General features: G+C 34.2%; 2 protein-coding genes and 1 long non-coding RNA gene across 4 annotated transcripts in view; 2 read left to right on the top strand and 1 right to left on the bottom strand.

Annotated features, from left to right (window-relative positions):
- The window catches only part of LOC126969519 (uncharacterized), a 182,563-nt gene that overhangs the window by 113,853 nt on the left and 40,733 nt on the right, over positions 1-27,977 (top strand). The gene's annotated exons all lie outside the window — the stretch shown is intronic.
- LOC126969485 (zinc finger protein 724-like) lies at positions 4,305-19,074 on the bottom strand. Its single transcript, XM_050814940.1, has 4 exons — positions 18,900-19,074; positions 18,571-18,678; positions 8,626-8,750; positions 4,305-5,576 (listed from the first exon to the last, which is right to left on the bottom strand). Exons 1-4 carry the CDS (start codon positions 18,915-18,917, stop codon positions 4,505-4,507), a joined length of 1,323 nt encoding a protein of 440 aa, XP_050670897.1. The 5' UTR covers positions 18,918-19,074; the 3' UTR covers positions 4,305-4,504.
- The window catches only part of LOC126969474 (acylamino-acid-releasing enzyme-like), a 44,702-nt gene continuing 40,733 nt past the window's right edge, over positions 24,009-27,977 (top strand). Inside the window, exons 1-2 of one of the 2 annotated variants that reach the window (XM_050814923.1) lie at positions 24,009-24,326; positions 26,501-26,712. In XM_050814923.1, the coding sequence (XP_050670880.1) occupies positions 24,315-24,326; positions 26,501-26,712 (224 nt within the window). In that variant the 5' untranslated portion in view covers positions 24,009-24,314. The remainder of the gene's footprint in view (positions 24,327-26,500; positions 26,713-27,977) is intronic. The other variant, XM_050814922.1, reaches the window with a different exon arrangement.

Below are 27,977 nucleotides of genomic sequence, written 5' to 3'. Positions count from 1 at the left end.
TGGTTTCCTCCTGTCATCCTATTTGGTTTTGTTTGTGATGGAGTGGAATAAAGAAAATACTTTGTTTTTTATACTTACAACTGATAACAGTCCTTTGGGATGTTACATTCGTAGATCATAAAAGTAAATACAAAAACCTGGTAGTACTTCGTCGGAACTAATTTGTGTAATTAAACCAAAAAATAAACAAAAACAGGTGCAGTGGACGGACTGTTTTGCTAACATGTTTTGTTAATAAATTATCGCAGCAGACCCAGCTTAACTCTTTCACTTAAAATAGGTTGCACTCAGTATCGTGTTTGTCTTCTTCTGCGACGTCGCAGCCTTCGTTATAAAGTCCATTTTCAAGCAATGTTGATACTGCCGCTGCTACATTTGCCGTCCTGTGAATGCTCCAACCGCTTCTCGCAGTCATATTATGAACCTCAAATTGTGATTTTTTGCGCAACAACATACTTTTTTATTAATTACGATTCGATATTTTTTATTAATTGCATCAAATTTGCAACATATTACCATAGAGTAGGGATAGATACTTTTATTTTATTTATTATTTCCTGTTAATTCAACTATTTCCCCCACGAGACAGGCAACGCCTAGTGTGGGTGTCAGCATAAGATTTTACTGTGTATAGATATGTAACGTGCGAAATGAATGATTTTGTATTTTTTTGATCGGGAATCCCACAATAAGACAGATTTATATGGCAGACCAGTGGGCCCTCCCACTGGTCTATGTGCAAAGGAGCCTTCCTTTGCACAGGATTCCGGCTCGAATATGGAGCTAGGGTACCACAACGGCGCCTATTTCTGCCGTGAAACAGTAATATGTAAGCATTATTGTGTTTCGGTCTGAAGAGCGCCGTAGCTAGTGAAATTACTGGGCAAACGAGACTTAACATCGTATGTCTCAAGAAGACGAGCGTAATTATAGTGCCGATCAGAATATTTGTTATTTTCACGAGTCCTAAGCGGCACTACATTATATTGTATATTAATCACCACCAGCTGAACATCCTACTCATCTCGTCCCTTACTGAAAACAGGGAACTTTAAAGGGAATGTTAATTGTATCTTTTTCGCACTCCCGCATGCTCGCCTTCTTTGGATCACGAATCGAAAGGAAGCAGAAAGTCCATAGAACGCCGTGTCGTCCAGGGTAAATAGAAAGCATCAGATCGCGCGGTCACCTATCCGATGGACCGATCAGATCAAATCTGCTCTGGACAGCCCCTTGCATGAATGTTCCCAGTTCTCTGGGAACGGCTGGATCAATTGGCGTTGCGTAGAGACGTCGCTTCATTGTGCGTCTTCTACCGCATTTATCACGGGGAGTGTTCCGAAGAGCTGTTTCACCCGATTCCTGCCGCCGAATTCCACCTTTGCATGACACGCCACAAATTAGGATATCATCCCCACTAACTGGACGTGTGGCGGTCCTCCACAGTGCGCTTTTCAAGGAGCTTTCTTCTACGCACTATAAAGCTGTGGAATGAGCTTCCTTGTGCGGTGCTCCCGGGACGATACGACATGGGTACCTTCAAAAAAAGCGCGTACACCTTCCTTAAAGGCCGACAACGCTCCTGTGATTCTTCTGGTGTTGCAAGAGAATGTGGGCGACGGTGATCACTTAACAACAGGTGACCCGTACGCTCGTTTGTCCTCCTTTTTCCATAAAATAAAAAAAAAATGTACTCGAATGACCTCTAACAGAGAGAGAGATGATGAGAAGTTATTGTGAGGCGCATTACATCTGCCCGTATTGAAACTTCTTGACAATCACTACCTTTCTGTCAAGAGCGTATCGACCGAGAAGAAGAGTATTATTATTTAGTGAGTCACACGTTTAACCTGAGGTTTAGTGATTACCGCCACCCACATTCTCCTGCAACACCATAGGAATCACAGGACCATTGTAGGTACATACTAGTGGGGATAGGATAAGGCCCACATACTACATACTGATAATGAAATTGTATGTACGTACTACAGAGGTACTTTAGCGAATTTTCTAAAAACCCTGATAATCATTTTAGCACCAAGTAGGTACAAAAAATTATATTAAATATAATGCTTCTATTGGGTAAGTCGAGTTAGAAGTATTTTTGTGGGTCATGCTTTGCTTTGCTTTTAAAACATGATCCCATGAATAAAAAAAATTACGTTTAAAAAAAACGACTTCAAGACAAGACAAAAGTATCATAACATGAATTAGTCTATTTGATAATAATATATGTAAATTAATATACTTTTATGACATTGAATTTGTTAATATTATACATAGGTACTAAATGAATTATTAAGTTATTTACGTCTCATATTATAATATCTTAAAATTTCATTTTATAAATATTATTATTATCAATGTGAAATCCGACATGTTTCGGTATAACAGTACGAGTAGTGTTTAGACACTTTTGTAACATATTTTGCATGTCAATTGACGAAACATATTGGATTATCCATTATATTGTTAACATCTTAAGTACAGTGTTACCTGCAAATAAAATTTCATTTCATTTCATCAAATAAGTAACTAAAAATGTAATATTACACCTCTTATGCAAACGGTAGCACATATAAATAATAGTATGTTATTAATATTATAGATATTATATATATAATATTATAGATATTAATAACATACTATTATTTATATGTGCTACCTATTGATAGGTTTTAAGTCGGTGCCAAGCCCTACACAAATATAATATAAAACTTAATATTATAAACAGCTTACTTACTATAATTATTAAGGTTGTCTGGCCACGCGTCCGCTTGGGTTATTTTGTTCTAGACGAAGCTATCCCGCTCAAAGTCACGCGTGGCGATACCTACCTACCTACTATTTATTACATTTGGCTTGACACCGAATTCAAAGCTATCAATATGTAGCACATACAAATAATATTATGTTATTAATATTAAAGGTAGGTAAAGGTTTGCATAAGAGTTGTAATATTACATTTTTAGTTACTTATTTGATACTTTTCAGTTTTTGAAGTCGGTTTTTTAAATGTAGTTTATTTTTTATTTTTTACTTTTTGGTGTTAGTTAATAATAATAATATATCATCAAACCTAAATGAAAACTCCTAAAAATCCATACACAAGAAACAATTATATCATCGAGGTAGACAAAAATTTTCATAAAAAGAAAAGTACTGGGCCAAACTATATAAAAATTTTATGGGACCAAATGACATTTATTCCGCATCGAACTAAAGAAAAATTACATAAATCGGATCACAAATCTCCGAGTAATCGGTGTACACACATAAAAAAATACCGATCGAATTGAGTACCTCCTCCTTTTTGAAATCGGTTAAATATACAAAACAAAGATACGAAATTTAAGAGTTAAAAATTAATTGTTAAGAAACGTTTATATCGTAAAACTTTATCTTAATGACTTTCTTTATAATACCATACCTTGGGAATGAAGTGATCGCCTTAGGCACTATTAATTTAAGAAATTTTATTGTAATGAATTAAAAAAATTGCGTGCGTACAAAGTACACATGTCAGAAGTGAAACCTGTATTGTGCATAAATCTCTAAACTGCATATGAAGTCCTGGTACGTGTTGTTAGGATGACACACGATTTCAACCGCTATGAAAGACATTACTATCACCACTACCAAATTTATGTTCTCCTGGTGTCCATGTAATAATACGTCGTGCGCATGGCGTCAGCATATATTAAGGTATACTCGCGTCATACATAAGACAATCTCTACTTTAACTATGATCGCCTGGTACCAAAACACCGTATAATTCTTCCTATCTCATTATCTCCCATGTTAAATATTATGAATTTATGTGTCTGCTCTTTTTGCTGTCGCTTTTTCGTTTCATCGACTTTCAAATCACAATGATGCTAAAGAAGTTTTCACTCCAATAAATTATTAAATAATGGTGAAATAATAAGTACTACTTTCGATTTCGCCACTGGTTAATGCAACAGAGCTTTCATACCCACTCCATGGTAGCGTTAAACGTTTAACGCAACCTTGTGGGAAGTCGCATTAGAAGGTTCACTTCAAAAGCTACTGATGAGTTACGTTTTTCTCATTTGCATAGTATATTTTCGAATAGTTTTCGACGTTCCATAACAGATAAAAAAAAATCTATTCTGAATAAAAATATATTAATTTCGATGAATATGTCGGCTATAATCTGTAGGGACATAATATTACAATGCAGAGGGCATGCCCAATTGAATCTGTTAAAATATTATACAGAAATCACTAGTACCAAACTCTTGATTTTCAAAATGATACTAATAACTAAGCCAGACACGTAATCAATAATTCAGTCAAATAAAATTTATGAATTCTAACAAAATTAAAGTATTATCACAATTCATAGTAGATAAAATAAAATAAATCTAGTGAGTGGCAAGGGACATAAAATTCGAGCTCAGAGATCAAGTACATCTCGTGCCATCCACTGCTTTATTTCTTTTTATAATGTTGCAAAATTTTCATTTTCTCGTGGATTCTTCTATTTTCCTTTGCTTGCTAGAAATCTAACTTTCAATGGTTTCTGTTTCTGATTTTTGTGGGAATGTTGCCAGTGAGAAACAAGATACTGTTTTAGATTAAATTTTTTCCCACAATCGTGACATTCATACTGTTTTCTATCTGCATGCAGACTGAAGTGCTTGTCCAGATCATATTTGGTGAAGTATGCCGAGTCACAGATATCACATTTGTATTTTCTGTTAAAATGACGTAATTTGTGCCCTATTAATCCACTTTTATCTGTAAATGCTTTAGGGCAAAGATCACAGAAGTACCTCATATCATGTGTATGTGTTCTTATATGTCGTGCGAATGCTGAAGGATCTCCAAATGGCTTTGCACAATATTGACAATTGTATGGTTTCTCACCCGTATGGATACGTTCGTGTAATATCATATTGCCTTTGCTTGACAAATTTTTATCACAGTATTGACACTTAAATGATTTCGGTTGATGAACTTTTTTTACATGATTTCCATAGCTCGGTTTTGTTTTAAAACATTTATTACAAATAAGACATTTATATTTCTTATCTGTGACATGTGTCTCGAGATGATTTCCAAGTTTGTTTTTCAATTTCTTTTGGCATATTGGACATTCCACATATACTGGAACTTTATCTTTCTTGGTACCTATCCTTATTTTAATTTTAGATCTATTTTTTGGTTTTTTATTTTTTCTATTCACACCATTTAGCTCTGATTTTACTTTTATCTTTGGTTTAACTTTTGTTTCATCATAACTATTATAATCCAACTCTTCTGTACTTTCATCGCTGTCAATAATCTTTTTACTTGGCTTACGTTCAACCTTTTCTATAATGGGCTTACTTTCAATTTTGTGCACTAAGGTCATATGTTGTTTTAAGTCTGTTTCTACATAGTACCCGATACCGCAGTGGCAGACGAACGGATATGGTTCATGAACTATCTGGTGCTGTAAGAGTGTATTCTCTTGAACAAACATACGTCCACACTCTTTACATTTGAACTTTCTGTGTACATTAGTATTAAGGTAATTATGATCATCATATTTTTCAGAGAGTTTCTTACTGAAAAAAGATTTAATCATTAATGATTGATTATTGATGGCATTAAATAATTAGACTTAAATATATAATACATACATTTATCAAACTTAAAATAATCTAATATCATTGCTACGACAAATGTTCGCGAGAATTCGATAGGTACTTCCCGAAATAAAGTTTTTGTTGTTAAAACCTACTAGATATTGTTCAACATCATTCTAACAAGGCTGAAATTGGTGTGATACCTTCAAAGTTTGACACTCGGGAGCTGTTACAACTCAATGGAACTGGGCGGGCATCGACTGAACTTCCTCGTACAAGCATCGCAGGCTTGTGGTGGGAATATTCGTGTAAGAGGATACACAGGAGAGATAAACCAAGGACTGTTTGCATCACAAATCCAAGAAGGCGGTGTAGGTTATCAGGACTCAGATTTAGACGAATGTTGAAGTAAGGAAAGGAATATCCCCAAAACTTCAAGCACGTGGCAAGGTCCGTATAAAGTGATCACGAAAATTAATGACGTGACCTATCATTAAACTAGCATATAAGGAAACCACAGATCGACAGGTTAGGACATTTTCAGAATGCTAATGCAGTAAGGTGGTGTTACGTCGAATGTTCGCGAGAATTCGATACGTACTTACCGGCCTAAAACAACTTTGAGTTGTTTACAAAAACGTGTTTATTTTGTTACTACCTAGGACACTCTTCGACGACATTCTAGAATCTAAAAAGATCTGCCACGCAATTTATTCAGTAACTGACCGACAAAAACCTATACATGCAATATTAGTAATCGGTAGGTATTTGTTTTATTGGTACCAATATAGTAACGAGTATATTACTGAATGTTGCGAGTGAAAAGTTCCGCAATTCATTTATTTGCGGAATTTTAAGTACTGGTGTTTCGTTCATAAATTTAAGTTCATTAATATTAAGTTCCAAGAGCCAAGGGTTCCACAGACAGTTTGAATTTTTATCACGAAAAATCTCTTCACTTCACTGCTATTGCTTTCTCATAAAATTTCATTTTTCAAGGTTAGCGCCAAAGTCGAGGGTTCGAGTCCCGCATCGTTCATAAAATTTTGTATTCAAATTTTATTTGTGTATTAATCCTAGAAGTGAGGGTTATCACTTTAAAAACATAACAAATTGATTGGAGAGTTCCTCTTAGGCACTTCATCAATCATCTCTTACTTGATATTTCATCATAGGTGACAAAATGTCGGGATTTCATCAAGAAAAAGGAGAAATCGGGTACCACCCAAAACTCATAAATATAATGGTTACTATTACATCTACATTTGACACCAGTGGGAGGCTCCTTTGCACAGGATGCCGGCTAGATTATGGGTACCACAACGGCGCCTAGTTCCAACGTGAAGCAATAATGTGTAAACATTAATATGTTTCGTTCTGCAGGGCGCCGTAGCAAGTGAAATTACTGGGCAAATGAGACTTAACATCTCATGTCTCAAGGTGACGACCGTAATTGTAGTGCCGCTCAGAATTTTTGGGCTTTCCAAGAATCCGGCAGGGCGTCTCAATTACTATCAGCTGAACGTCCTGCTCGTCTCGTCCCGTATTTTCATTAAAAAAAAATCAGCTCCATACCTCCACAATTCTATTACTGGGATTTATCTCAACTTTAGACCTTTTTAGGTTTTGTTAGACAGACAGACAATGAATACCTGTAGGGTTTTTGCGGAACTGTTGAGTAATCATCAAATACGAGGGCTGCACTAAAAGTATCGGGAATGGAATATTTCCACTGTTCCTGTCATATTACAATCTTTTTTAATTGAAAACTCCTTGGTTTTAAAAATCGAATATCATTTATTTAGTTAAAAAAAGAATCTCGGTCTTGTCACAAGGTCTTTTCAAACTTGTTTAGTCGTCAACATTTTCTCAAGAAAATGTAATGACTCGAGAAAATTCTAGAGCGATGATTTATTATGACTTTCGAAGTGGTTTAACACAAAAACAGTGTGTTGACCGAATGATTTATGCATTTGGTGATGAAGCCTCATCCAAAACCACAATTTATTGCTGGTTTGCTGAATTTCAACGTGGACGTGTCAAGCTCAGTGATGGTCCCCGTCAAGGTCGTCCAAAAACTGCAGTCACCAAAGAAAACGTTGATGCTGTGCGTAAGCTGATTGAGGAAGATCGACATGTGACATACCGCGAAATTCAGGCAACTTTAAACACTGGCATGAGTCAAATACAAAAAATCTTGCATGAACATGAGGTGTAAAAAAGTTGTTTTCCCGATGGATACCGCATTTGCTCTGTGAAGAGAAAAAAGCGGCTCGCGTTACTTGGTGCGTCAGAACTCTCCAAAGATTCCACGCAGCATCCTCAAATGCTGTATACAACATCGTATCAGGCGACGAATCCTGGATATACGCGTACGAACCCGAAACAAAAAACCAGTCACGAGTTTGGGTGTTCGAAAATGAGTTAAAGCCAACACAAATTGTTTGTTCACGGAGTGTTGCAAAAAAATGGTGGCCACGTTTGTCTCCAAAACCGTCCATGTGGCGACTATTCCTCTTGAGGGACGAAGAACGGTTAATGCAGAATGGTACGCTAGCATTTGTTTGCCACAGGTCGTTTCTGAACTCCGCAAAGAGACCTGCATCCGCCGCATCATCCTCCATCACGACAATGCGAGTTCTCACACTGCGCACAGAACAAAAGAGTTTTTAGAGCAAGAAAACATAGAATTATTAGACCATCCGCCGTACAGCCCCGACCTAAGCCCTAATGATTTCTATACTTTCCCTAAATTAAAGAATAAATTGCGTGGTCTGAGATTTTCATCACCTGAAGAAGCTGTGGACGCCTACAAAACGGCCATTTTGGAGACCCCAACTTCCGAATGGAATGGTTGCTTCAATGATTGGTTCCATCATATGGAAAAATGTGTCAAATTTCGCGGAGAATACTTCGAAAAGCAATAAATACATTTTTAAATAGTAATGTTGTGTCACTTCCTTGATTCCCGAAATTTTCCGTGCCGCCCTCGTATAACAATTAGATTTTTATTTAAAATATTGCTTACCTCACAGCCTTATAAACATGATAGACTTCATGTATTTTACAAAGATCTTTCTTGAGGAAGGTAGCTGGGCATGTTTTACATTTGTAATACTTTATTCTGGTTAATTTCACAAAGGCTAACTGTGCCTGAAATACATACATAATTATATACAATTATTCGTAGAATCAAAGCTTGCTTCTACCAAAATGATTAATTTTAACTGTGTAAAATCATAAAGCTTAGATCATAGGTTCTCAACGTGGGCGATAACGCCCCCTTGTGGCCGTTTGAGACTTTCGGGAGGGCAGTAGAAGACCCAGAGAAAATTAGGGGGCATTGAGATGGCGCAGATGGGGCGTGGGTAGATTAAAAAACATAGTCTAAAAAGGCAAAAAAATACACGAAAATACTCTAGAAAAAAACATATTCTCAAAGTGGGCGGTGAGTAAAATAAGGTTGAGAAACTATGGCTTAGATCATACATAGACTATAACAGCTGTGAAAACGTCGAAAAAATATATTATATTTAGACTATAGAACTAACCTCCATTTTGAGCAATTCACGCACACTAATACAAAGTGTCATGCAAATCGCGAGTGTAAGACGTAGCTTGTCACGCACACGAAAGTAATATTCCTGGCCGGTTTTTATAGGTTGTCTTTCATAAAGAGACTATCTAGACTTATAAATTATCTTAGAGTAAAAGTATTGAAAAGGGGTGCACTTAGGGGTAGATATCTATTTTGGTTTTATCGTAAAAGTATTTATTTGCTTAAGATACTAAATTAATCTATGACACTTGCTAAATAACTATAATTATTGGTTCTACTTGTGAGTACGAGGATCTCTACTAATATTTGGTTAAAATGGTTACTTGGACCAGTCCTGTAATGGTTATAGACAAATGGTTAATGGTAACTAGGACCGGACCGATCAATGGTTACTCGCGTACTGCCTTACTAAAGGCAACACATGGTTATAAGTAATTAATATTATCTACTAAGAAATATTTGTAATATAATGCTGTTCGATGGATTTACTTCGAACAAGTATAAATAGTAAATTAATATATTTTAAGTGATGTAATAAGTCACTGTGGTTCTCTTACACTACACAATTTGATCACATTTAATGGTGTTCAGCAGAGGATATGTTAGTTAGTTAAACATAGAACCTAGCTTTTGAAGTGTCTTGTGATAGTAATGAGCAATGGTTCCATACAAACTTTGAGCTAGGCAATCAATGCTATATGTTTTCACACGTGATTTAATAGTAACATTGAAAAACATAATATAAACAATAATGTTCCAAATTTGAATTTTATAAATTAACGGCCGTTCTCAATATAATATCTACAGATAGAGATAAATTACTACCTTCTACTGTCAGCAATTAGCGGTCAATAATCTGAAGCTGTCCCAATATACCCGATAAGTCATTCTTATCGCTTTAAATTGGGACGCGTGAATTGCAATTTCCATACAAACTTCTATCGCTGGTAAGCTATACGTCGTCCCATTGACAGACAGCGTGTACGGATAAGGTGAGTCGTCTATAGTTTATTGGGACAGAAAAGTCATCTACAGTTACGATTTTTATCTCAAGTAAGTTATAGACTGAATATTGGGAACGGCCGTAAAATAAGAAGTTTTTGACTTGTAACAATATATTTTACCAGTGGGAGGCTCCTTTGCACAGATTGCCGGCTAGATTATGGGTGCCACAACGGCGCCTATTTCTGCCGTGAAGCAGAAATGTGTAAGCATTATTGTGTTTTGGCCTGAAGGGTGCCGTAACTAGTGAAATTACTGGGCAAATGAGACATCTTATGTCTCAAGGTGACGAGCGCAATTGTAGTGCCACTAAGAATTTTTGTATTTTTTCAAGAATCCTGAGCGCCACTGCATTGTAATGGGCAGGGCGTATCAATAACCATCAGCTGAACGTCCCGCTCGTTTTGTCCTTTATTGTCATAAAATACATAAAAATTTATGGCCAAATTTAACATTAAAAGTCAAAGCATGCTACAAATACAGCATTGTCCTTTACAGCCAATCACGTCACATAAAACAATTTTATAATTTTAAGCTGTTACATATCGATTAAAATTTATCAACTATTAAAATATCAACAATGTAGTGTTATCCCCACGTGATTCATACTTTATCTATACTAATATTATAAAGCTGCAGTGTTTGTTTGTTTGTTTGTTTGAACGCGCTAATCTCTGGTACTACTGGTCCGATTTGAATGATTCTTTCAGTGTTGGGTAGTCCATTTATCGAGGAAAGCTATAGGCTATGTTTTTTTTTCAAAATTAGGATCCGTAATAAAATTGCTATTTTGTAACACAAGGTGTAAAATCGAAAACCTATTTTTGCGTGCGCTGCAAAAACTATTGACAATAGAACAAAATGATGTACAGGCTATAATATAGGCAATGGCAAAACAACGTTTGCCGGGTCAGCTAGTTATAAATATGCACGAAAATGACAAGTTGACGACCTGTATAGCCGAGTGGTTAGCGATCCTACCTACTAAGCTAGAGGTCCCGGGTTAGAATCCCGGTAGGTGCAAGCATTTATATAATGAATATGGATGTTTGTTTCCGAGTCATGGATGTTTAAATGTATCTATGTATTTTTATATGAATTTATGTATGTTTAAGTAAGTATATTGTATTAAATATATCATTGTCTTGTAACCCATACAACAGGCTATATATGCTTAACTTGGGGCAAGATAATTTGTGTAAAAAGTGTGTCAATATTATTATTATTATTATTATTATTATTATACCACAAACTGGACAAGAAATAAAGCAAAAAAAGGCCAGCGCGTAAACTATAATGACCAGGACGTGATACTTTTGTTGTAAATTTACTAAAGATACGTAGTAATTTATTTATATCCTAATTTGTTTTAATATGCTATTGATTATGTTGTACTTAGTAGAAACTAACCAAGACTTTTACGGGGTTTATTGCAAACATCTGTCAATGGAATGACCACTATAAAAAAAGCTAAAACTTCACTTCTTTTAGCTTTATGTTTCGAAGTTGTTTTTTGGAGTTTACTCCTTAAGAATCGATTTTCATATAAGGCGCCCGGTATGAGAAAAATATGGATACTAAAATCTGCTCATCAAAATTTGATAGTAACGTTTTTGGTGCGCATCATTTCTAGCGCACCTTTCACTTTCTTGTATTTTGAAGCTTTATTATATTATTGAAATTGATTTATTATTATACTTTCATAAAGTTAAGTGAAAATTCTATAAATTATGGAAGAAGGTGGTGTAAATACTAGTGCCGGAAAATCTGATAAGCACGTGGGTACTAAATATGTTACAATTCATACATTAATATGACATATATTGTACATATAAACATGTGTGCTTTGTATTTATTTAATATTGAATTATCAATATAGTTGATACAAATTTATATGAGCTATGCACATAATTAAATGTTTAATTTAATATGGAGAGTATATATAGCGCATTTCACGCCAAATAGACAATTTTTAACCTAACCTATTATTTTAATTTTTAATATCTATATTTTTTTTATAGTAATACCCTTTTATTAGCTTCTGCTGTATGTATGTTTGTAACCGACTCCATTGGACTTGATTTTGTTTAGTACCTGTTCAAAGACAATCGTTCTTGAGCAGTAAACTCCAGTCGTGCGTCGGAGCTGACACGTACTTTTTTTTTTGCTTTCGAGTTTTCCCCTATTATTATATAATACTCCAGATACTCCAGATAATATTATATAATTATATATTACTCCAGACCTTCCACGGTTTTGAGGAGAGACCCGAGCCCAGGAGCGGGCCGTAAAAAGAGTTGTAGGCATTCATTGACTTGACCAAATTGGTTTATGCAACATTTTAACGAATAAACACAAAAAACCCCCTTATTCATAATGGTCCGCTAACTTTAAACAGCCACTAAGGAGTGTTTTTTCTCATTCTGACTTAGGTCAATAGAAGAAGACAGAGTGAGAATTAGCAATGCTTTAAGTTAGCAGACTATTATGAATAAGGGGGAAAACGTATAAAGTATAATTTTTGAAGTGAAAATTTCTTTAGCCGCATTGAGCACTATTCTTGGGATGGGTATAAAATGATAAACTCGCGTCAGGACACGTGACCTGATTGAGAATTCGTAAGACAATCGTTGAACTTATGGATGAAAGTTCATGTTTCTGAGATTGAACATTTTAATGTAAAATAATGGTAATAGTTATGAAGTGTTAATTTTTTTTATGTAGTACTAGCTGACCCCACAGATGTTGTTCTGTATATAATAAATAAAATAACGTTTTTATATGAATTAACATCAAAAATTACTTCGTAATATATGCACCCTGCTGTCGTAATGAAATTGTTTCGCAGCAGAACTGTCTAAACCGTACGTCCATAAATTCTCTCATAGAAATGATGTATGGACACATCAAAGGAAAAACAAATTTGTTGTTTTTATTTAATTTAGCAGCATTTTTATATCTATTCACCTTTTAAACCTTCTCTGGACATCCACAAATAATTCAAGACCTAAATTTGCCAAATCGGTCCAGCCGTTCTCGAGTTTTAGCGAGACTAACGAACAGCAATTCATTTTTATATATAGAATAGATAAATTGTCATTTTTGTTTACGACAGCGCAAATACATGAATATTGTGATTCAACCACATAAATGCTAGTATTTTTACGCTGATGATGATGAAATTATTCCCTAAACATTCCAAAATATTCAAAAATGCAGAACGATAATGTTCAAGTTTTAACTTCTGCCGACACACCCGGAGTTTTTGCTTTACAGAAAACGGACACTCAACCGTTCGTAGTAAGTAATCATTTCTTACATGATATGTTTGGGAATTATTTATTTTACACATTATTTATTACGTAAATAGTAATTTCTTGTCATAGTTTTCAATATAATAAGTAATCTTACTTAATATCCATTAGGATTGAAAATGGTATTCATAAGTGATGCAATCCCATTGTTTTAAACTCCTTGATAAACAAGTCTTATATGACAGAAATATGTTTTGAATTTCAATCGGTATTACGTGGAACAATCCATATTAAATTATGCAAGGTAAGATGATGAAGCGGACATATGAGTCGTGTCGTATAAACTATCCCACACGAGTTCGCTGGCTTTGGTGAAATTTAAAACATTGCAACATACAGGGTGTCCCGTAATCAGTGGACCAACGGGATACCCGTGATAGGGGTGGTCATCATCTATCGAAAACACCAAATTTTACTGTTCTAGGGCCAGTAGTTCAAAAGATATGATTTTTTAAGCATTATTTTGAAAATTCTACCCTTATCAACACAAAAGTTGAAAAAAAATATTTTTTATTTTTATTTTGCCCTGTTTCTTAACTTAAGGTGGCTGAGGAAACATGTGTCTTCACAATTAAATCCATTTTTGTGAATAAATATTGCCAAATTAAAAATTAAAAACCAAAACATGCGCAAATATCAAATAACTAAATTTGCAACGTGATGTTTGAAGCAAGCTAGTGCAAAAAAAATGTATGACAGCCTTGCGGACCATTATTTAAAAAACATCTGCAGTTCATACTGATTCCAAAAAGGTATAATTAATCATTATTGTGAAACAATAAAAGACAATAATTATTTTAAATCAACATTAGATAGCAATTTCTTGGCGGAATTTACAATAAAACAAAAGTAAATAGTTAGAATTTTTTTATTTATTTCTTATAATAAATGTTCGAAATGTCTTCCTCTTACTCTAAGGCATAGCCGGCATCTTCTTATAAAATTTCTTTTTAAACTTTTTAACGCCCTTTCATTATTTTTGACTTTTTCACTCACCACATTCAGTTTTTGTCTTAGCTGTCTTTCGTTATCGTTAACGGTTTCATATACGGATTCTTTAAAATATCCCCATAAAAAATAATCCAATGGATTAAGATCAGGTGATCGAGCTGGCCATGGGATTGTACCTCCTCGTCCAATCCACCTACTTGGGTAAGACTCGTTTAAATATTCCCTCACTTGTCTGCAATAATGAGCGGGTGCGCCATCATGCTGTAACCACATCCTCTCACATACCTCCTGTGGTACATTTGCTAATAAATTACTTAAGTCATTTCTTAAAAATTGCAAGTACCGAGCACCATTAAGCCTCGGTGGGAGCTCAAATGGACCAATAAGTTTACCATCTAAGATTCCAGCCCACAAATTGACTCCAAACTGGTGCTGGAATCTATCTTCTCGTACAATACGTGGATTCACAACAGCCCATTCATGTAAATTATGAATGTTAAACACTCCAACTCTTTTAAAACACGATTCATCGCTCCATAATATTGAATTGAAAAATAGTGGATCTTGTCGGCATCGGCGAAGCATCTCTGCACAAAAATCTATCCTCCGTTGATAATCAGCAGGTAATAGTGCCTGCACTCGTTGAATATGATAAGGGTATAAACTGTTTCTTTTTAAAATGCGATGTACTGTTGTTTTTGCTATACCAGTACGTCTTGAAATACGACGAACACTCGTAGAAGGTTCTTCTGTCACTTCGGCCAGTATTTGAAGTTCATCGACTCTTCTAGGTCTTCCCACGTTGTTTGCAGCTCCGGGAATTCTGCCTTCTAAATACGCGTTATTTACACGGAGAAAAATTCGATGATCCGGATAGCGGTCGCGATTAGGATAGCGCTCACGATACGTACGGGCTGCTTGCCGAGCGTTTGCATTACACAGACCGTAAATAAAATACATCTCAGCATATTCACGAGGAGTATAGGTATTAGGCATTTTATAAAATCCGGGCAAACAGTATCCAAATCACAAAGACAAACAAGGTCCAATTCAAGCGTCAGTCACCAAAAAAAAGAGTCGTAATGGTAGCGAAGTAAAAAACACGTGTGCAGCTACGAGCTATGAGCAAGTCTCTGATGAAACTAAGAATAATTTGAAAAATTAGGGTGTGGGGATCATAGGCGTCGGCCAATAGGACCCCGTAAACGAAAAAGGTACCTGAGCGAGAAAGAGATAGCATATTGTGTTATCTCTCTCTCGATAACAAAATAATTCTCAGAATAGATAGCGCTTAAATGTTTCTCGCAATTGGAGTCTAAAATTGGTTATTAAGTTATTTTTTTTGTAAAATGTAATATTGTTATACCTTTTTGGAATCAGTATGAACTGCAGATGTTTTTTAAATAATGGTCCGCAAGGCTGTCATACATTTTTTTTGCACTAGCTTGCTTCAAACATCACGTTGCAAATTTAGTTATTTGATATTTGCGCATGTTTTGGTTTTTAATTTTTAATTTGGCAATATTTATTCACAAAAATGGATTTAATTGTGAAGACACATGTTTCCTCAGCCACCTTAAGTTAAGAAACAGGGCAAAATAAAAATAAAAAATATTTTTTTTCAACTTTTGTGTTGATAAGGGTAGAATTTTCAAAATAATGCTTAAAAAATCATATCTTTTGAACTACTGGCCCTAGAACAGTAAAATTTGGTGTTTTCGAGAGATGATGACCACCCCTATCACGGGTATCCCGTTGGTCCACTGATTACGGGACACCCTGTATACTGCAATAATTGCAATGGGAACAAAACATAACTTGAATTGATTATTGAAGATATTTTTTTTTATGAAAGTAAGGGACGAGCCGAGTGGGATGTTCAGCTGATGGTAATTGATGATGAATTGGCACTACAACTGCGCTCGTCACCTTGAGACATAAGATGTTTGGTCTCATTTGCCCAGTAATTTCACTAGCTATGGCACTCTTCAAACAGAAACACAGTAATGTTTACACGTTTCTGCTTCATGGCAGAAATAGGCGCCATTGTGGTACACATAATCTAGCCGGCTTCCTGTGCAAAGGAGACTCCCACTGGTGCCTCCCACATACGAGGTTTATTACTTTAGTGTGCATGACAAGCTACCTCTTACACTCGCAATTACATTAGTAATTCTGTTTTAGTATGTGTGTGTTAGTGAAAATAGAGGTTAACAGTATATATAAACATATAAATTATTATTATAATATTTAAGATTATGGTTTCAATTATGAAGCAGTATCCAGTAAAGGATTTCACATATTAATATTTATATGTAGCGGTAAATGTTGGGTGTATTATTTGTCCAATGCTGTACCGACACCAAACCAATCTCTACCAGTCGCACACTTTAGTGTACTCAATACTGTTATTATCAGTAAATGCCTGTGCACATGAGACAATCAATCTTGACTGCACACACATACATTGCGATGTGATCTGGGTTCAATTACATAAAACTACATCTTATCTCCACTTCCCAGTCCATGCACATAACAAGAAATATCTTCAACAGTCAGTGGCTCTAAGACCCAATAGCAACAGCCCACCAGACACTCTTGCGATAAAAAAATGCTTGTATCTCATAAACAATCAATACTGTTATTTATTGGTCATTTTATAAAACTTAATAAAAAAAATATATAATTACTACTTAATATATAATTTGAACATGGATGGGTATAAGAAAGATCAACTTTACAAATTTTGAAACAATTTTATCAATGGCAACTTACTTGTAACTGTAAATTTATAATTTTAGCAAAGCCCAGATCTCTAAGATTCACATTAGTATACAATAAACTTTAATACTTTAGACATGATAAAAGTCCTTATCATGCACCCAACACTTATATTAGTTTGAACAACAAAAATACCATTGTATCCAGACAAGTCAAAAGCTTTTTTATATTATTTACTTATTTGTATATTCTGTAAGAAAAATAGTGCATAGTTCACCAGTTTGCTTTTGTGGTTTGTAAGAATGGACCAAAAAACTAAAAATTAAAAATATTTAATTTTAAAACTTCCGTCAAAATGCAAATAAAAATTATCTGTAGCAGTCGATTTAAGAATTCTTTTTTGTAATATCTATGATGTTTTAGTATCTATTCTATGACTAATTAGTAACTTTGAAGTATGTTTTAATTATAAAAAATTACTACATTCATTAGTAATAATCGAACTGTAATCTGTAGGTAAATCTAAAAAAATAAAAAATAAATTCATGACAGAAAGATACTTTAAACGAAATTTGTTTAAATTAGGCTTATTGTTTATGTTATCTAACAAAGCTCTAGCTTGTTTAATAACAAAAGCATTGACATTGTTTTTATAAACAAGCCAAAACACTTCAAAATCAATAAATTTTATTGTAAAACAAGCCAGTTGACTTTGGCGTCGGTAACGCGCGGCGGCTTAAGACGGGCATGGGCGCCACGCGCTTTGTGGCAGCTTAGCCACTGACGGGTTAATATTTTTTCACAAATTCAATAAATTACTAAAATGGAAAAAAAACTAAATGGCAAGATTTTTATTGGCAGCATTTATATAATATGTTGCCATGGACTAAACGACTATGAAGTGGATATATTCTGTAATGTATTATAATTCAGAACATGCTGGTCTGATTCTTTGGTATTACTTAGAGATGTAGGTTCTCTCTGAACCTTCAACCTGATACATGGGAGTCCTCAGAGGAGTTGTTCTGGTTGATGACCAGGAGCAAAATTCCACCACTGGACACTGTCACAATGCAAAATTCCACCCACATTATGTTAACCGTCTTCCATTCTACAACCAAACATTTTTTGAGAAATTTCATGCCTGTTTGTGAAATCAATTACTGACTGCAGTTTTCCCAAACTGATAAAATTTAGGGAATTTCAAGATAAGAGTGCCTATACTACCAACTTAAAGTCTGGCAACACTTGATCCTTGGTGATCCACTTGCCCTTTGGCCCCCCCATATAGAAAAGTGCTGTCACAGTTATGCCAACAGGTTATTAATATTTTACCTGTAAAATCACTTATTAGCATAAACAAAATGATTTAGCTTTTCCAAATACAGGTGAAAGAATTTAATATTTTTGAAGTTGTGTAACTCACATGAACTAATACATGATTCATAAAACCCTCAACATTAGTAAAAACTTGAGTACATCTTTGGCAGGCAAATATTTCAACCGACTGCAATACAACTATAGGCTCCTTTTTCTGAAATCAAATTTAACTGTAGGTACAAACTTTGTATCGAAGTGAAGGGATAATGTTGAATATTTAAATAAAACGAATATGTTTACTATATGAATTTAAATATTAGATACCAGTGAATCTAATATTTAAATTGTATTAGTATAGAAGCTACGTGTCGCAGAGTGAATTCTGTAATTTGATATTTTATATCATTCATGTAAATTGTTTACTAAGGTATTTACCAATTTAATGTCCTCCATTGCACAATTGTAATAAATAGGTATTATTATTAACTATCCTTTTGTGTCGCCCTGAACACCTCAACAAAATATCTTATTATTTACATGTTGTACCTACAAAGTACAGAACTGCCACTAAAGTTTAAACTTTAAAAGTTGGAAACCCACAAGTCACAACAGTTGGATATTAGAACTGTCAAACAAAGAGAATATAGTCACTCTGTCAACTGATTGGAACCAAAGAATTTTGCAATTGTTTTTTGTTTTGTCACATCCGATCAAGAGAAAGAGTTCATACTGCCTCAACAAATAATAATAAAATTAGTATTTATTTAGAGGGTGTTTCTAAATAATAACATAGGACAAAACACTCAACTGGTGGACAATACCATCCAATTTATTTATTAAATCAGCCGTCACCATATTATATATACTTAATTATCACGCGCAGACGCGTGATCGGCCATCTGGGACATGCTTATACTCAATGAAAGCCCACATGGCAGATAACTGTGACTTTTTAAATTGTTAGTTAGTTAGTGATAGTATATACAATGGTATGGTATTTTACAGGACGGGGCTGTTTTAATTTGTTCTCGTATCGGTGCTGAAAAAAGGGGTAGTCGGATCACCGGTTGGAATTATCATGTGAAATCAAGTCATGAGGAACCTAGATTATACTTTACTTGGTGGCTTGATTCAGGTAACAGTGGATATATCAAACAAAATATGTTCAAATTCATAAAAATCTTTAAATCCAAACTAAAGTTTTGCCAAAAAAACAAAGAGATAATTAAAATGAATTTACTTGCCGATAATATACAAAAAAATACGAAAAGTCTTCAGCACAAAGATGTACTGCCAGTAACAGTTAATAATGAATATCACCTGAAACGAGTCGTTGACATGTTTGCGAAATCTTTTAAAATCAAACCCATGGATGCATATGGTGAGCAAAATGCTCAGGCCACCATCGATAATAAGCCCTTGCATCAAAAGCAATCTGTCGATCTAAGTCATATCACTCCCGATCACATTGCTCTGTAAGGTACAAAAAACGTGGCAAATCTCCAGGCCATGATGGACTCACTATTGAGGATATACTTAATGCCAACGATGACGTACCTATATCGGATCCTATCCATTTAGTTTAAATTATGCTTAAATTATTTAAAGCATAGAACTTAGAACATAGAACCAAGGGATAAATGATAACAGTAGTTGCCCCTATTGTTAAAAACAGAACCGGTGACCTGTTTAACCTTTCCAACTATAGGCCGTATATCGTTAGGTTCTATTTTTGGCAAAATTCTAGACTTTTAAAACCCGAACTGACAAGGAATTTTAAAATTCATGAAGCACAATTTGGTTTTCGTGATGTACTCTCCACGGAATCAGCCACCTTGAGCCTCAAATATACTGTAAACTATTATGTTAATAGAGAATGGTCATCACAATGGTGCCATTTGCACAGATACGAGAACAATACTTTTATTGAATGTATAGGTCCACTGTTTTTCTTTTTTATTTTTTAATTAATGTTATTCTTATTTGAACTATTATTTTTAACTTGCTTTAGTGTTCAATGTAACACTACATATATTGAACTATGGGCCCGGTCAGTAATTTGAAAATAAAATATGAGTATTATATTGTACGCAGGATATCCCCTTTGTAATAAATCCACGAGGCCTTATACTTAAAACATAACTAGTTGCAGATACTTAGTCGCTCAACTGTCCTTATCTGTTCATATAAACTCTATTTCCACATTTAAACAATAAAATTTAGTTTATTAAAAAAATTGTGCCTTCACTCAAAAAGTACCCGCCCAAAAACACAATTTATTGATTAAAATACATAATCATTAGATTAAGCCTCAATGCTGCTAACTATAGGTGTTGAGTTAAAGTACGATTTAAATTTAAAAGACTACAGCTATACTTTTGTTCCAATTCGATTCACGTACAATTCTGCTCCATCTTGAGATGGTATTGTTATTCTAGACAGAGCAATATTCGTCTCCCGCTTTCATAATATTATATACAAAATTTCGATAAGAATGCGCCTTGAACACACCCCTGGTCCGGCTTACCTTGCAAAGTTTCATGTTATAATATATAGTCCACAATGTGAATGCGGACATGGCTTTGGGGATCAGGATCACTTTTTATTTTCTTTCCCAAAATATAACCAATTTTCCTTTTTCGATGGTTTGACATCCATCCGTGTCCCTTTCTTACATCTATAAAGACTCTTCTGAAAATCTGTTAAAATTCAACTATAAGATAAATAATAGCAATTGAATTGTAAATAATGCACAGTATGTTGTCTGTAAATAGTAGTTTTCATTTATTTTTTGTATACTATAATCACTTACTTATATCTCTGATCCAAATCAAACATCAAAAATTCTCGTGATAGTCGTGTACCACGTCTTTTAACGCAATATGCATGAATTTAAAAAATACTTAAATTTGATTTTTTACATCATGAAAATTATCAAAGACATCAAATTATAGATAAAAAGTATGTGCGTGTAATCTTTACGCACGATTGAAGTGAAACTTAATAATAATTAACTTTAGGAATAATTAACAGACGCATTATTAAATTACATTAAATATAGCCGTGATTTTTTAAAACCATTAAATTATAACGGCTTAAAAAAATATTTCAATTGACTTTTGCACTGAGCGTTACTACCGTTAGAAAAAAATTCTGAGTTACCCCCAAGTCGCGCCTAAAGAAGTTAAGAAGAAGAAAAACATTCTTATTCAATTAAAAAATAAATATTCTTTCCCGGCAATATATTTCGGCTATTCAAACGCGCCATTTTGCGCGGGGTTTCTGTGACGTCAGAGTCTATCCCAAGAATCTATATTGTACTATATGTATGGCCGGTTTTTTCCTTCGGTTATACTGCGAAAATTACTGAACCGATCAGAATAATTCTTGTACCATTAAATGCAGCGCTTTTCGCGAAAAGATTTTAGTATATAATATGTTGGTGATTACTTATTACTTATTTTTACCTAGGAATGCCAACAAATTCGCAATACAACTAATTCAGTCCATGACATTTCATTACATATCGTGATAATTCATACAATGAGCGGGCACGGGGTATTGTCGGGTCAGAACTTGTCTTGTGTAAACAAATTTATATCAATTCTGGTGAAATGTATTAAATTTAGTTACATTTTGTGATTTATAAAATAATTGACTAAAGGCAAAAACTTACTTAAAAGCATTTTCAGGTGCCAAAGATACTTCGAAAAGTGCACTAGATAAAGTAAGAGTTTCAAGAGACTCAACTATTCGAGCAAAGTTGTATAAACAGTAACCATTTGACCGAGTGCAACGCAGAGCTGCTCGAATTGTAGGGGCTGTGTACGCAGTGCTCTGTGAACCGCTAGATTGGCGTTGCGTAGGGATGTCGCTTCATTGTGTGTTTTCGACCGCATTTATCACGGGAAGTGTTCCGAAGAGCTGTTTGATTGTGGCATTCCTCCATAGGGCGGTTTTCAAGGAACTTTCTTTATGGAACTTTCGTCCAATCAAGCCGTGGAATGAGCTTCCTTCTGCGGTGTTTCCAGGACGATACGACATGGGTATCTTCTAAAAAGCGCGCACACTTTTTTTAAAGGGCCTTGCCAGCCCTCTCGCGATTCCTCTGGTATTGCAGGAGAATTTGGGTGCTGGTGATCATTTGAACATCAGATGACCCGTACTCTTCTCTCTTCCATACAAAAAAAAACAATGGGAAGAGATAAAGTATCTCCAACAAAATGCTTATATTGCTGTGGTATATATTCAAGGTACCTACCAAGTTTGAAGTGAGTTTAATGAATATTTTATTTTTTATTTAGTTTATAGTTCGATTGTTTTTTACTTTAAAAATGCAAAAACTTACAACAGAAGCTTAACGTTGATCTCAACGAGAATCATATGTTAATTATCTTTAATAACAGAAAAAAAAGATATGGTAATTCTAATTAAATTATATTTTCTGCATGTATATATATATATATTGTTTAGTTTTATAAATGAATGTGAGAAAATATGAATTGAGAAAACTTAAAAATTAACATAATTACCTTGCAACATTCACTCTTTAAAATTCAGAAGAAATAAAATCTGGGTTCGAAACACAAAAACACTTCATCAAGCAGCATCATAAACGCATCTACACTATGCAAGGTATTATGTTTGTATGGTCTAAACATGTACAAATGTCGGTCAACTGCACACGAATGGCTCCTTTTGAAAGATTACTGTCACACAGAGAGACTTCTGGAGGTCTTGGATAGTTAGCACACCTATAAACCGAGAACACCCTATCGTACGCATGTTTGCACATACACCCTCTCTCTCTCTCTCTCTCACACACACACACACACACATACACACACACACATACACACACACACTCACACATACACACATACATACACACACACACACACACACACACATTTACCTCTATCCCTTGGAATATCAAGCTTTTGAGTCACTGTGTAAAAGTGGAATCCTGGTGACCAGTAATACAGGTATTTTATTACGTACCACAGGCACCAGCGATCCACAACCAAAACTTATGTATCTCCTGTATTTTTAAGTTTTCGCTATATTGTAATTTTGGTTGTTGGTGAGAAATAAAAGTTATTATTATTATATTATTATTATCTATTTTTGGAAGATTATCTGATTGCGTTTTAACAAATCCACTTCTAGTCATTGTAAATAATAATAATACAGATCATTGTATAATAAAAAACCAACATATAATTTAATATACCGTTAACCACCGAAAATAACATCTAGGAACCATACCATCACTTATGTTTAGCTAGACCTTGACATCACACTGCGCTTCAACAAATAGCATTGCGTTTCGATGTTTTATATTTCGCGCGTATTTATTGCAGTTTTGTATATTTAATATTTATTATTCAGCACAAATTTAATAAAAAAAACTATTTAAGATAAAATAAATAATAATAAAGATTAGAAAAAATAATATTTCAACTAAATATAAGTTACATGCATATACCCTATTCGTGTATCTTGGAATAAATTAAACCACTTCAATGTAGAATATGCAAGAAAACTTACAATATGAAATAAGTAATTCAAGAAAACTTGAAGCCAGTGGATATACGAAAAGGTGCGAGCCAAAAACTCCATAAAAGGACGATGGGTGAAAAAAAATATAGATAAATTTAAAAAAAAAGTAATAACTGATAGAGAAAGATAAACAGCTGGTTGGAAATTATAATACTGATCAAATTTGAATACCCACTTTGAATATAATCATAAAGGCAACAATATCTACGGTATCTTCAAGATTTATGGACTAGCAAATAGCAATCACGTATACAGTTAAATTTAATGATATCCAATTAGGAACACATCATGTCCGCACAGGTATGTATAAACTTACATTCAATGTAACAATATCGAATGTGTATTTTCGGTCTAAATTATCTTTGTTTATTAAATTGACTTATTTGTCGGCTTCCTTTATGTGTACTGTATAAGTATAATAATAATTAATCTTTAATTTTTGGTAGATACTGCCATCGTTAGTTTTATGTAAAGTGATGATAGTAATAAGAAAACTAACAACAGCCACTTTATGGATTCAATTACCGGCTACTGTTTTCCCGAACCGATATGACTTAGGGACCTTCAAGCAAAGAGCATACGCCCACCTTAAAGGCCGGCAACATATCTCCTGACACCTGTTGTTGCGGATGTCCATGGGCGGTTGCCTCACCACTCCCATCCCGTTTGCCTCCTCTTATATAAAGAAAAACAGTCTACCATTAGCAAATAAGGGATTCCAATTTGCAATTAAAAACAACAAATATACTTATAAATAAATTTATGACAGGTCAAGGCCTGTTTGTCCATTCTTGTGGGCTATTGAACATGACAGCAAGTAAAACAGTGTTATAAACACACTATCATTATTAGCAACATATTTTACCATCGTAATGGTACATACTCTTCACAAAGCCTTATGATAAATTAAATTAAATTTTTGGGATATGATGCATGACGGTTGCAATTGAAGAGACATGTTATGAATTGTTGGTGATAGCTGGGAATTTTGATTTGGGATTCTTTTAATTTGGATAATTTATAAGTAGCATGTTTTTTCAGAGTATTGCATTATTTTATAGGGTTAGTTTCTAGCCTGGAACAACACAATATTATACAAAATACACACTATGTTACATATATATTTACAGATTAATATTATTATATTTAACATAATTACAATATGGACTAAACACAGACATTAACAAACATTGAACATTTACTGGATGGTAAAATATTTGGTGGAAGAATGTCGTAGAGTTTGAAGAAGTTTAGGACAAGAAATGTGGAACTGAACTGAATTTACGTTAAGCTTACAGATTTCCTCCATAATTTTACCATTGATGAGATTGAAGTTTATAAACACTTCCGAACTTCTTACGGATATAATGCAACTATATCTTGACCATTTGCGGCAGTGATATCATTAAAGCAAATAGATGAGAGCAACTAAATCCAGTTATCAATTGATTTAAATCATAAAAAAATTGAGCCACTTGAATTGAAATTCTTTACTGTGCTTATGTGTGAACCCACTTAGAATATGCGTCTGAAATATGAAACCCTTGTTATGCACACATATAAATTAATATTATACACATATATAAATAATATAGAAAAGATTCAGAAGAAATTCACTCGTTTCCTCTGTTATAAATTGAGAGTACCTAGAGTTGAATACCCTCAGCGCTGTCAGAAATTTCATCTGTTACCACTACAGCTTAGAAGAGACTCGACTGATATTAGGTTTCTTATAAAAATAGTTTGGGCTATTGTGTGGTGGATTGTCCTGAACTCCTCAGCATGATTGCGTTACGAACTCCAAATCGAACATTAAGAAAGCATGATTTACTTTACGTACCTACCAGTCATTCTCAATATAGAATAAACAGTTACATACTGCGCGTCACCAAACTGTTCAATATGTATAATTGTGATAGCCGATTTGATCTTTTCAGTGGTAGTATAAAAAGCATAAAAAGTGTGATTGCAAATGATTCTACGAAATCAAAAAATGTATCATAACTGTATCTTTATATCTGTATATGTATAAGTATTTCTATTCTAAATCAATAGTTATAGTTAGACTAAGCAAATTTATTTCTATATGTGGAAGCTTGTAATTGGCATTTAGAATTATGTTTACTTGACCGATTTGTAAATGTTGCTGTAAGCTCCCCAAATAAAAAAAAATGCTTATATTTGTCAATAATGATAAGTAGCATAAAAAATGAAATTAAATAATTATCAATGTCTAAATAATTAGAGGAACAATCTGAAAGAGTAATTGCTGCTTTAAAATAGATACGAATCAGAATCAAACATTGGATCATCATAAGTGAAAACATTTGAATCATAAAAGTTAGCGACCAGGTCTAAAGTAAAACACTAAAAATTTCTTATGTATTTCATTACATACAAATTGCATACTAACAATCTATATGAAAGGCAAGGCTTTATAATTTTTCAATTTTCCTTTCCTATTTTATTTGCAGGTTGAAAATATTATAAATGTCTATAAGACATTGTCAAAAATACCTACAATCATCAGTGGCACCATTAACAATACCGGAACTAAGATAGCATCAAGATGGTCTGTTCGCAATATTGACAAAGGAAAAAACACACAATATATGATCAACTATGTGTTGAACAATGATTTAAAAGTTATTGCAGAGAGTGACTTTGGTGTGGATGTTTCAAATGAGTAAGTTATTCCTGAGACATGAGAATAGAAATGTTACCAATACAAGTGTGCATCTATTTTGTCACAGTATAAAGTATGACTCATAACAGACTTTTTTTATGACAATAATGCAGTGCCACTCAGGATTCTTGAATAATCCAAAAATGTTGAGTGGCACTACAATTGCACTTGTCTCCTTGAGACATAAGATGTTAAGTCTCGTTTGCCCAGTAATTTCACTAGCTACGACGCCCTTCAGATCGAAACACAATAATGCTTGCACATTACTACTACACGGCAAAGGAGCCTCCAACTGCTTTGTTGGTTGGTATTGCTAGTGTCCAATTCCAATGTCACCACGAATAACAAGAACAGTGGTAAAGGTTGGGGTAAAGAACAACTGAGAGTAATTTCAGTCATATAGATGGCAATGTGTACCCTCTTTACGTTTCTCATTTCAGGGGAGGGCCACCACAATTGTTACTCAGAGGACCAGTCTTTCACATCTCCCCACCATTCTTACTTCTTTACTATTTTTTTTATAAATTTAATGGGAATTGTTTATTACGCTTTCACACCTTAATTAGCCAACCGATTATGAAAGGGGAATGGCATAAAGTGAGATGAAAAGGAATGTTGTTGGGGCGAGGGATATCCTTCGGCTGAAGGTTATATAAAAGAATTAACAATTTGGCGCAATAAAAAAAATATGTTTAAGAGTACCTTTCTCAAGGTTACATTCACATATAGAATGGTCCCTTACCCGGATCATGGCCTAAAATACTGGAGAACAGACAAATCCCAAGCGAAGTCATATGATGACAGAAGGGGACCATTTATTTTGTTTTTCTTTTTATGAATGGCTTTAAAGGGTTGGATAGAATATAGATAGGTAGAACCATAGAATTAACCTTTAGTTTGTTTTGTGGTTAACCATAAAATATGCCATCAATCAGCCAGAAAGCGTTTAGACATATCGCGTAGATCTCGAGGGAAACAGTAATTGTATTTTAATATTCCAGACTGAATCGCGTCTTTAGCGCACGAGTCTGGAATTTAATTGCCAGTTAATCTTAATGTCAAAATTTATACTTTTTATCATTTACCGCCAATTCGGGAACAGTTGATTCTATAGAAAAGGATTCGCAAGAAACTCGAAACAAGATGCACAGTATTTCTTTAGTTTTTATTTAGTTTTCAGGTTGAAACATCTTTGTTTAGTATAATCTTAGATCATCTATACAACTATGACAGCAGTGACAACGTTGAAAAAAAAAATAGGCCTT

The sequence above is a fragment of the Leptidea sinapis genome, chromosome 18 (genome assembly GCF_905404315.1).
Source record: "Leptidea sinapis chromosome 18, ilLepSina1.1, whole genome shotgun sequence".
NCBI lineage: Eukaryota > Metazoa > Arthropoda > Insecta > Lepidoptera > Pieridae > Leptidea > Leptidea sinapis.
Note: the sequence above shows the minus strand (reverse complement) of the source record. Positions and strands in the feature narration are given on the sequence as shown.

What these genes read in the sequence shown, in the direction of transcription:
- LOC126969485 (XM_050814940.1), bottom strand. An exon ending in TGAATCATGTATTAGTTCAT is followed by an intron (nt 8,751 to 18,570) that starts GTGAGTTACACA and finishes TATGTATTTCAG; the next exon opens with GCACAGTTAGCCTTTGTGAA. An exon ending in CATGTTTATAAGGCTGTGAG is followed by an intron (nt 5,577 to 8,625) that starts GTAAGCAATATT and finishes ATCTTTTTTCAG; the next exon opens with TAAGAAACTCTCTGAAAAAT.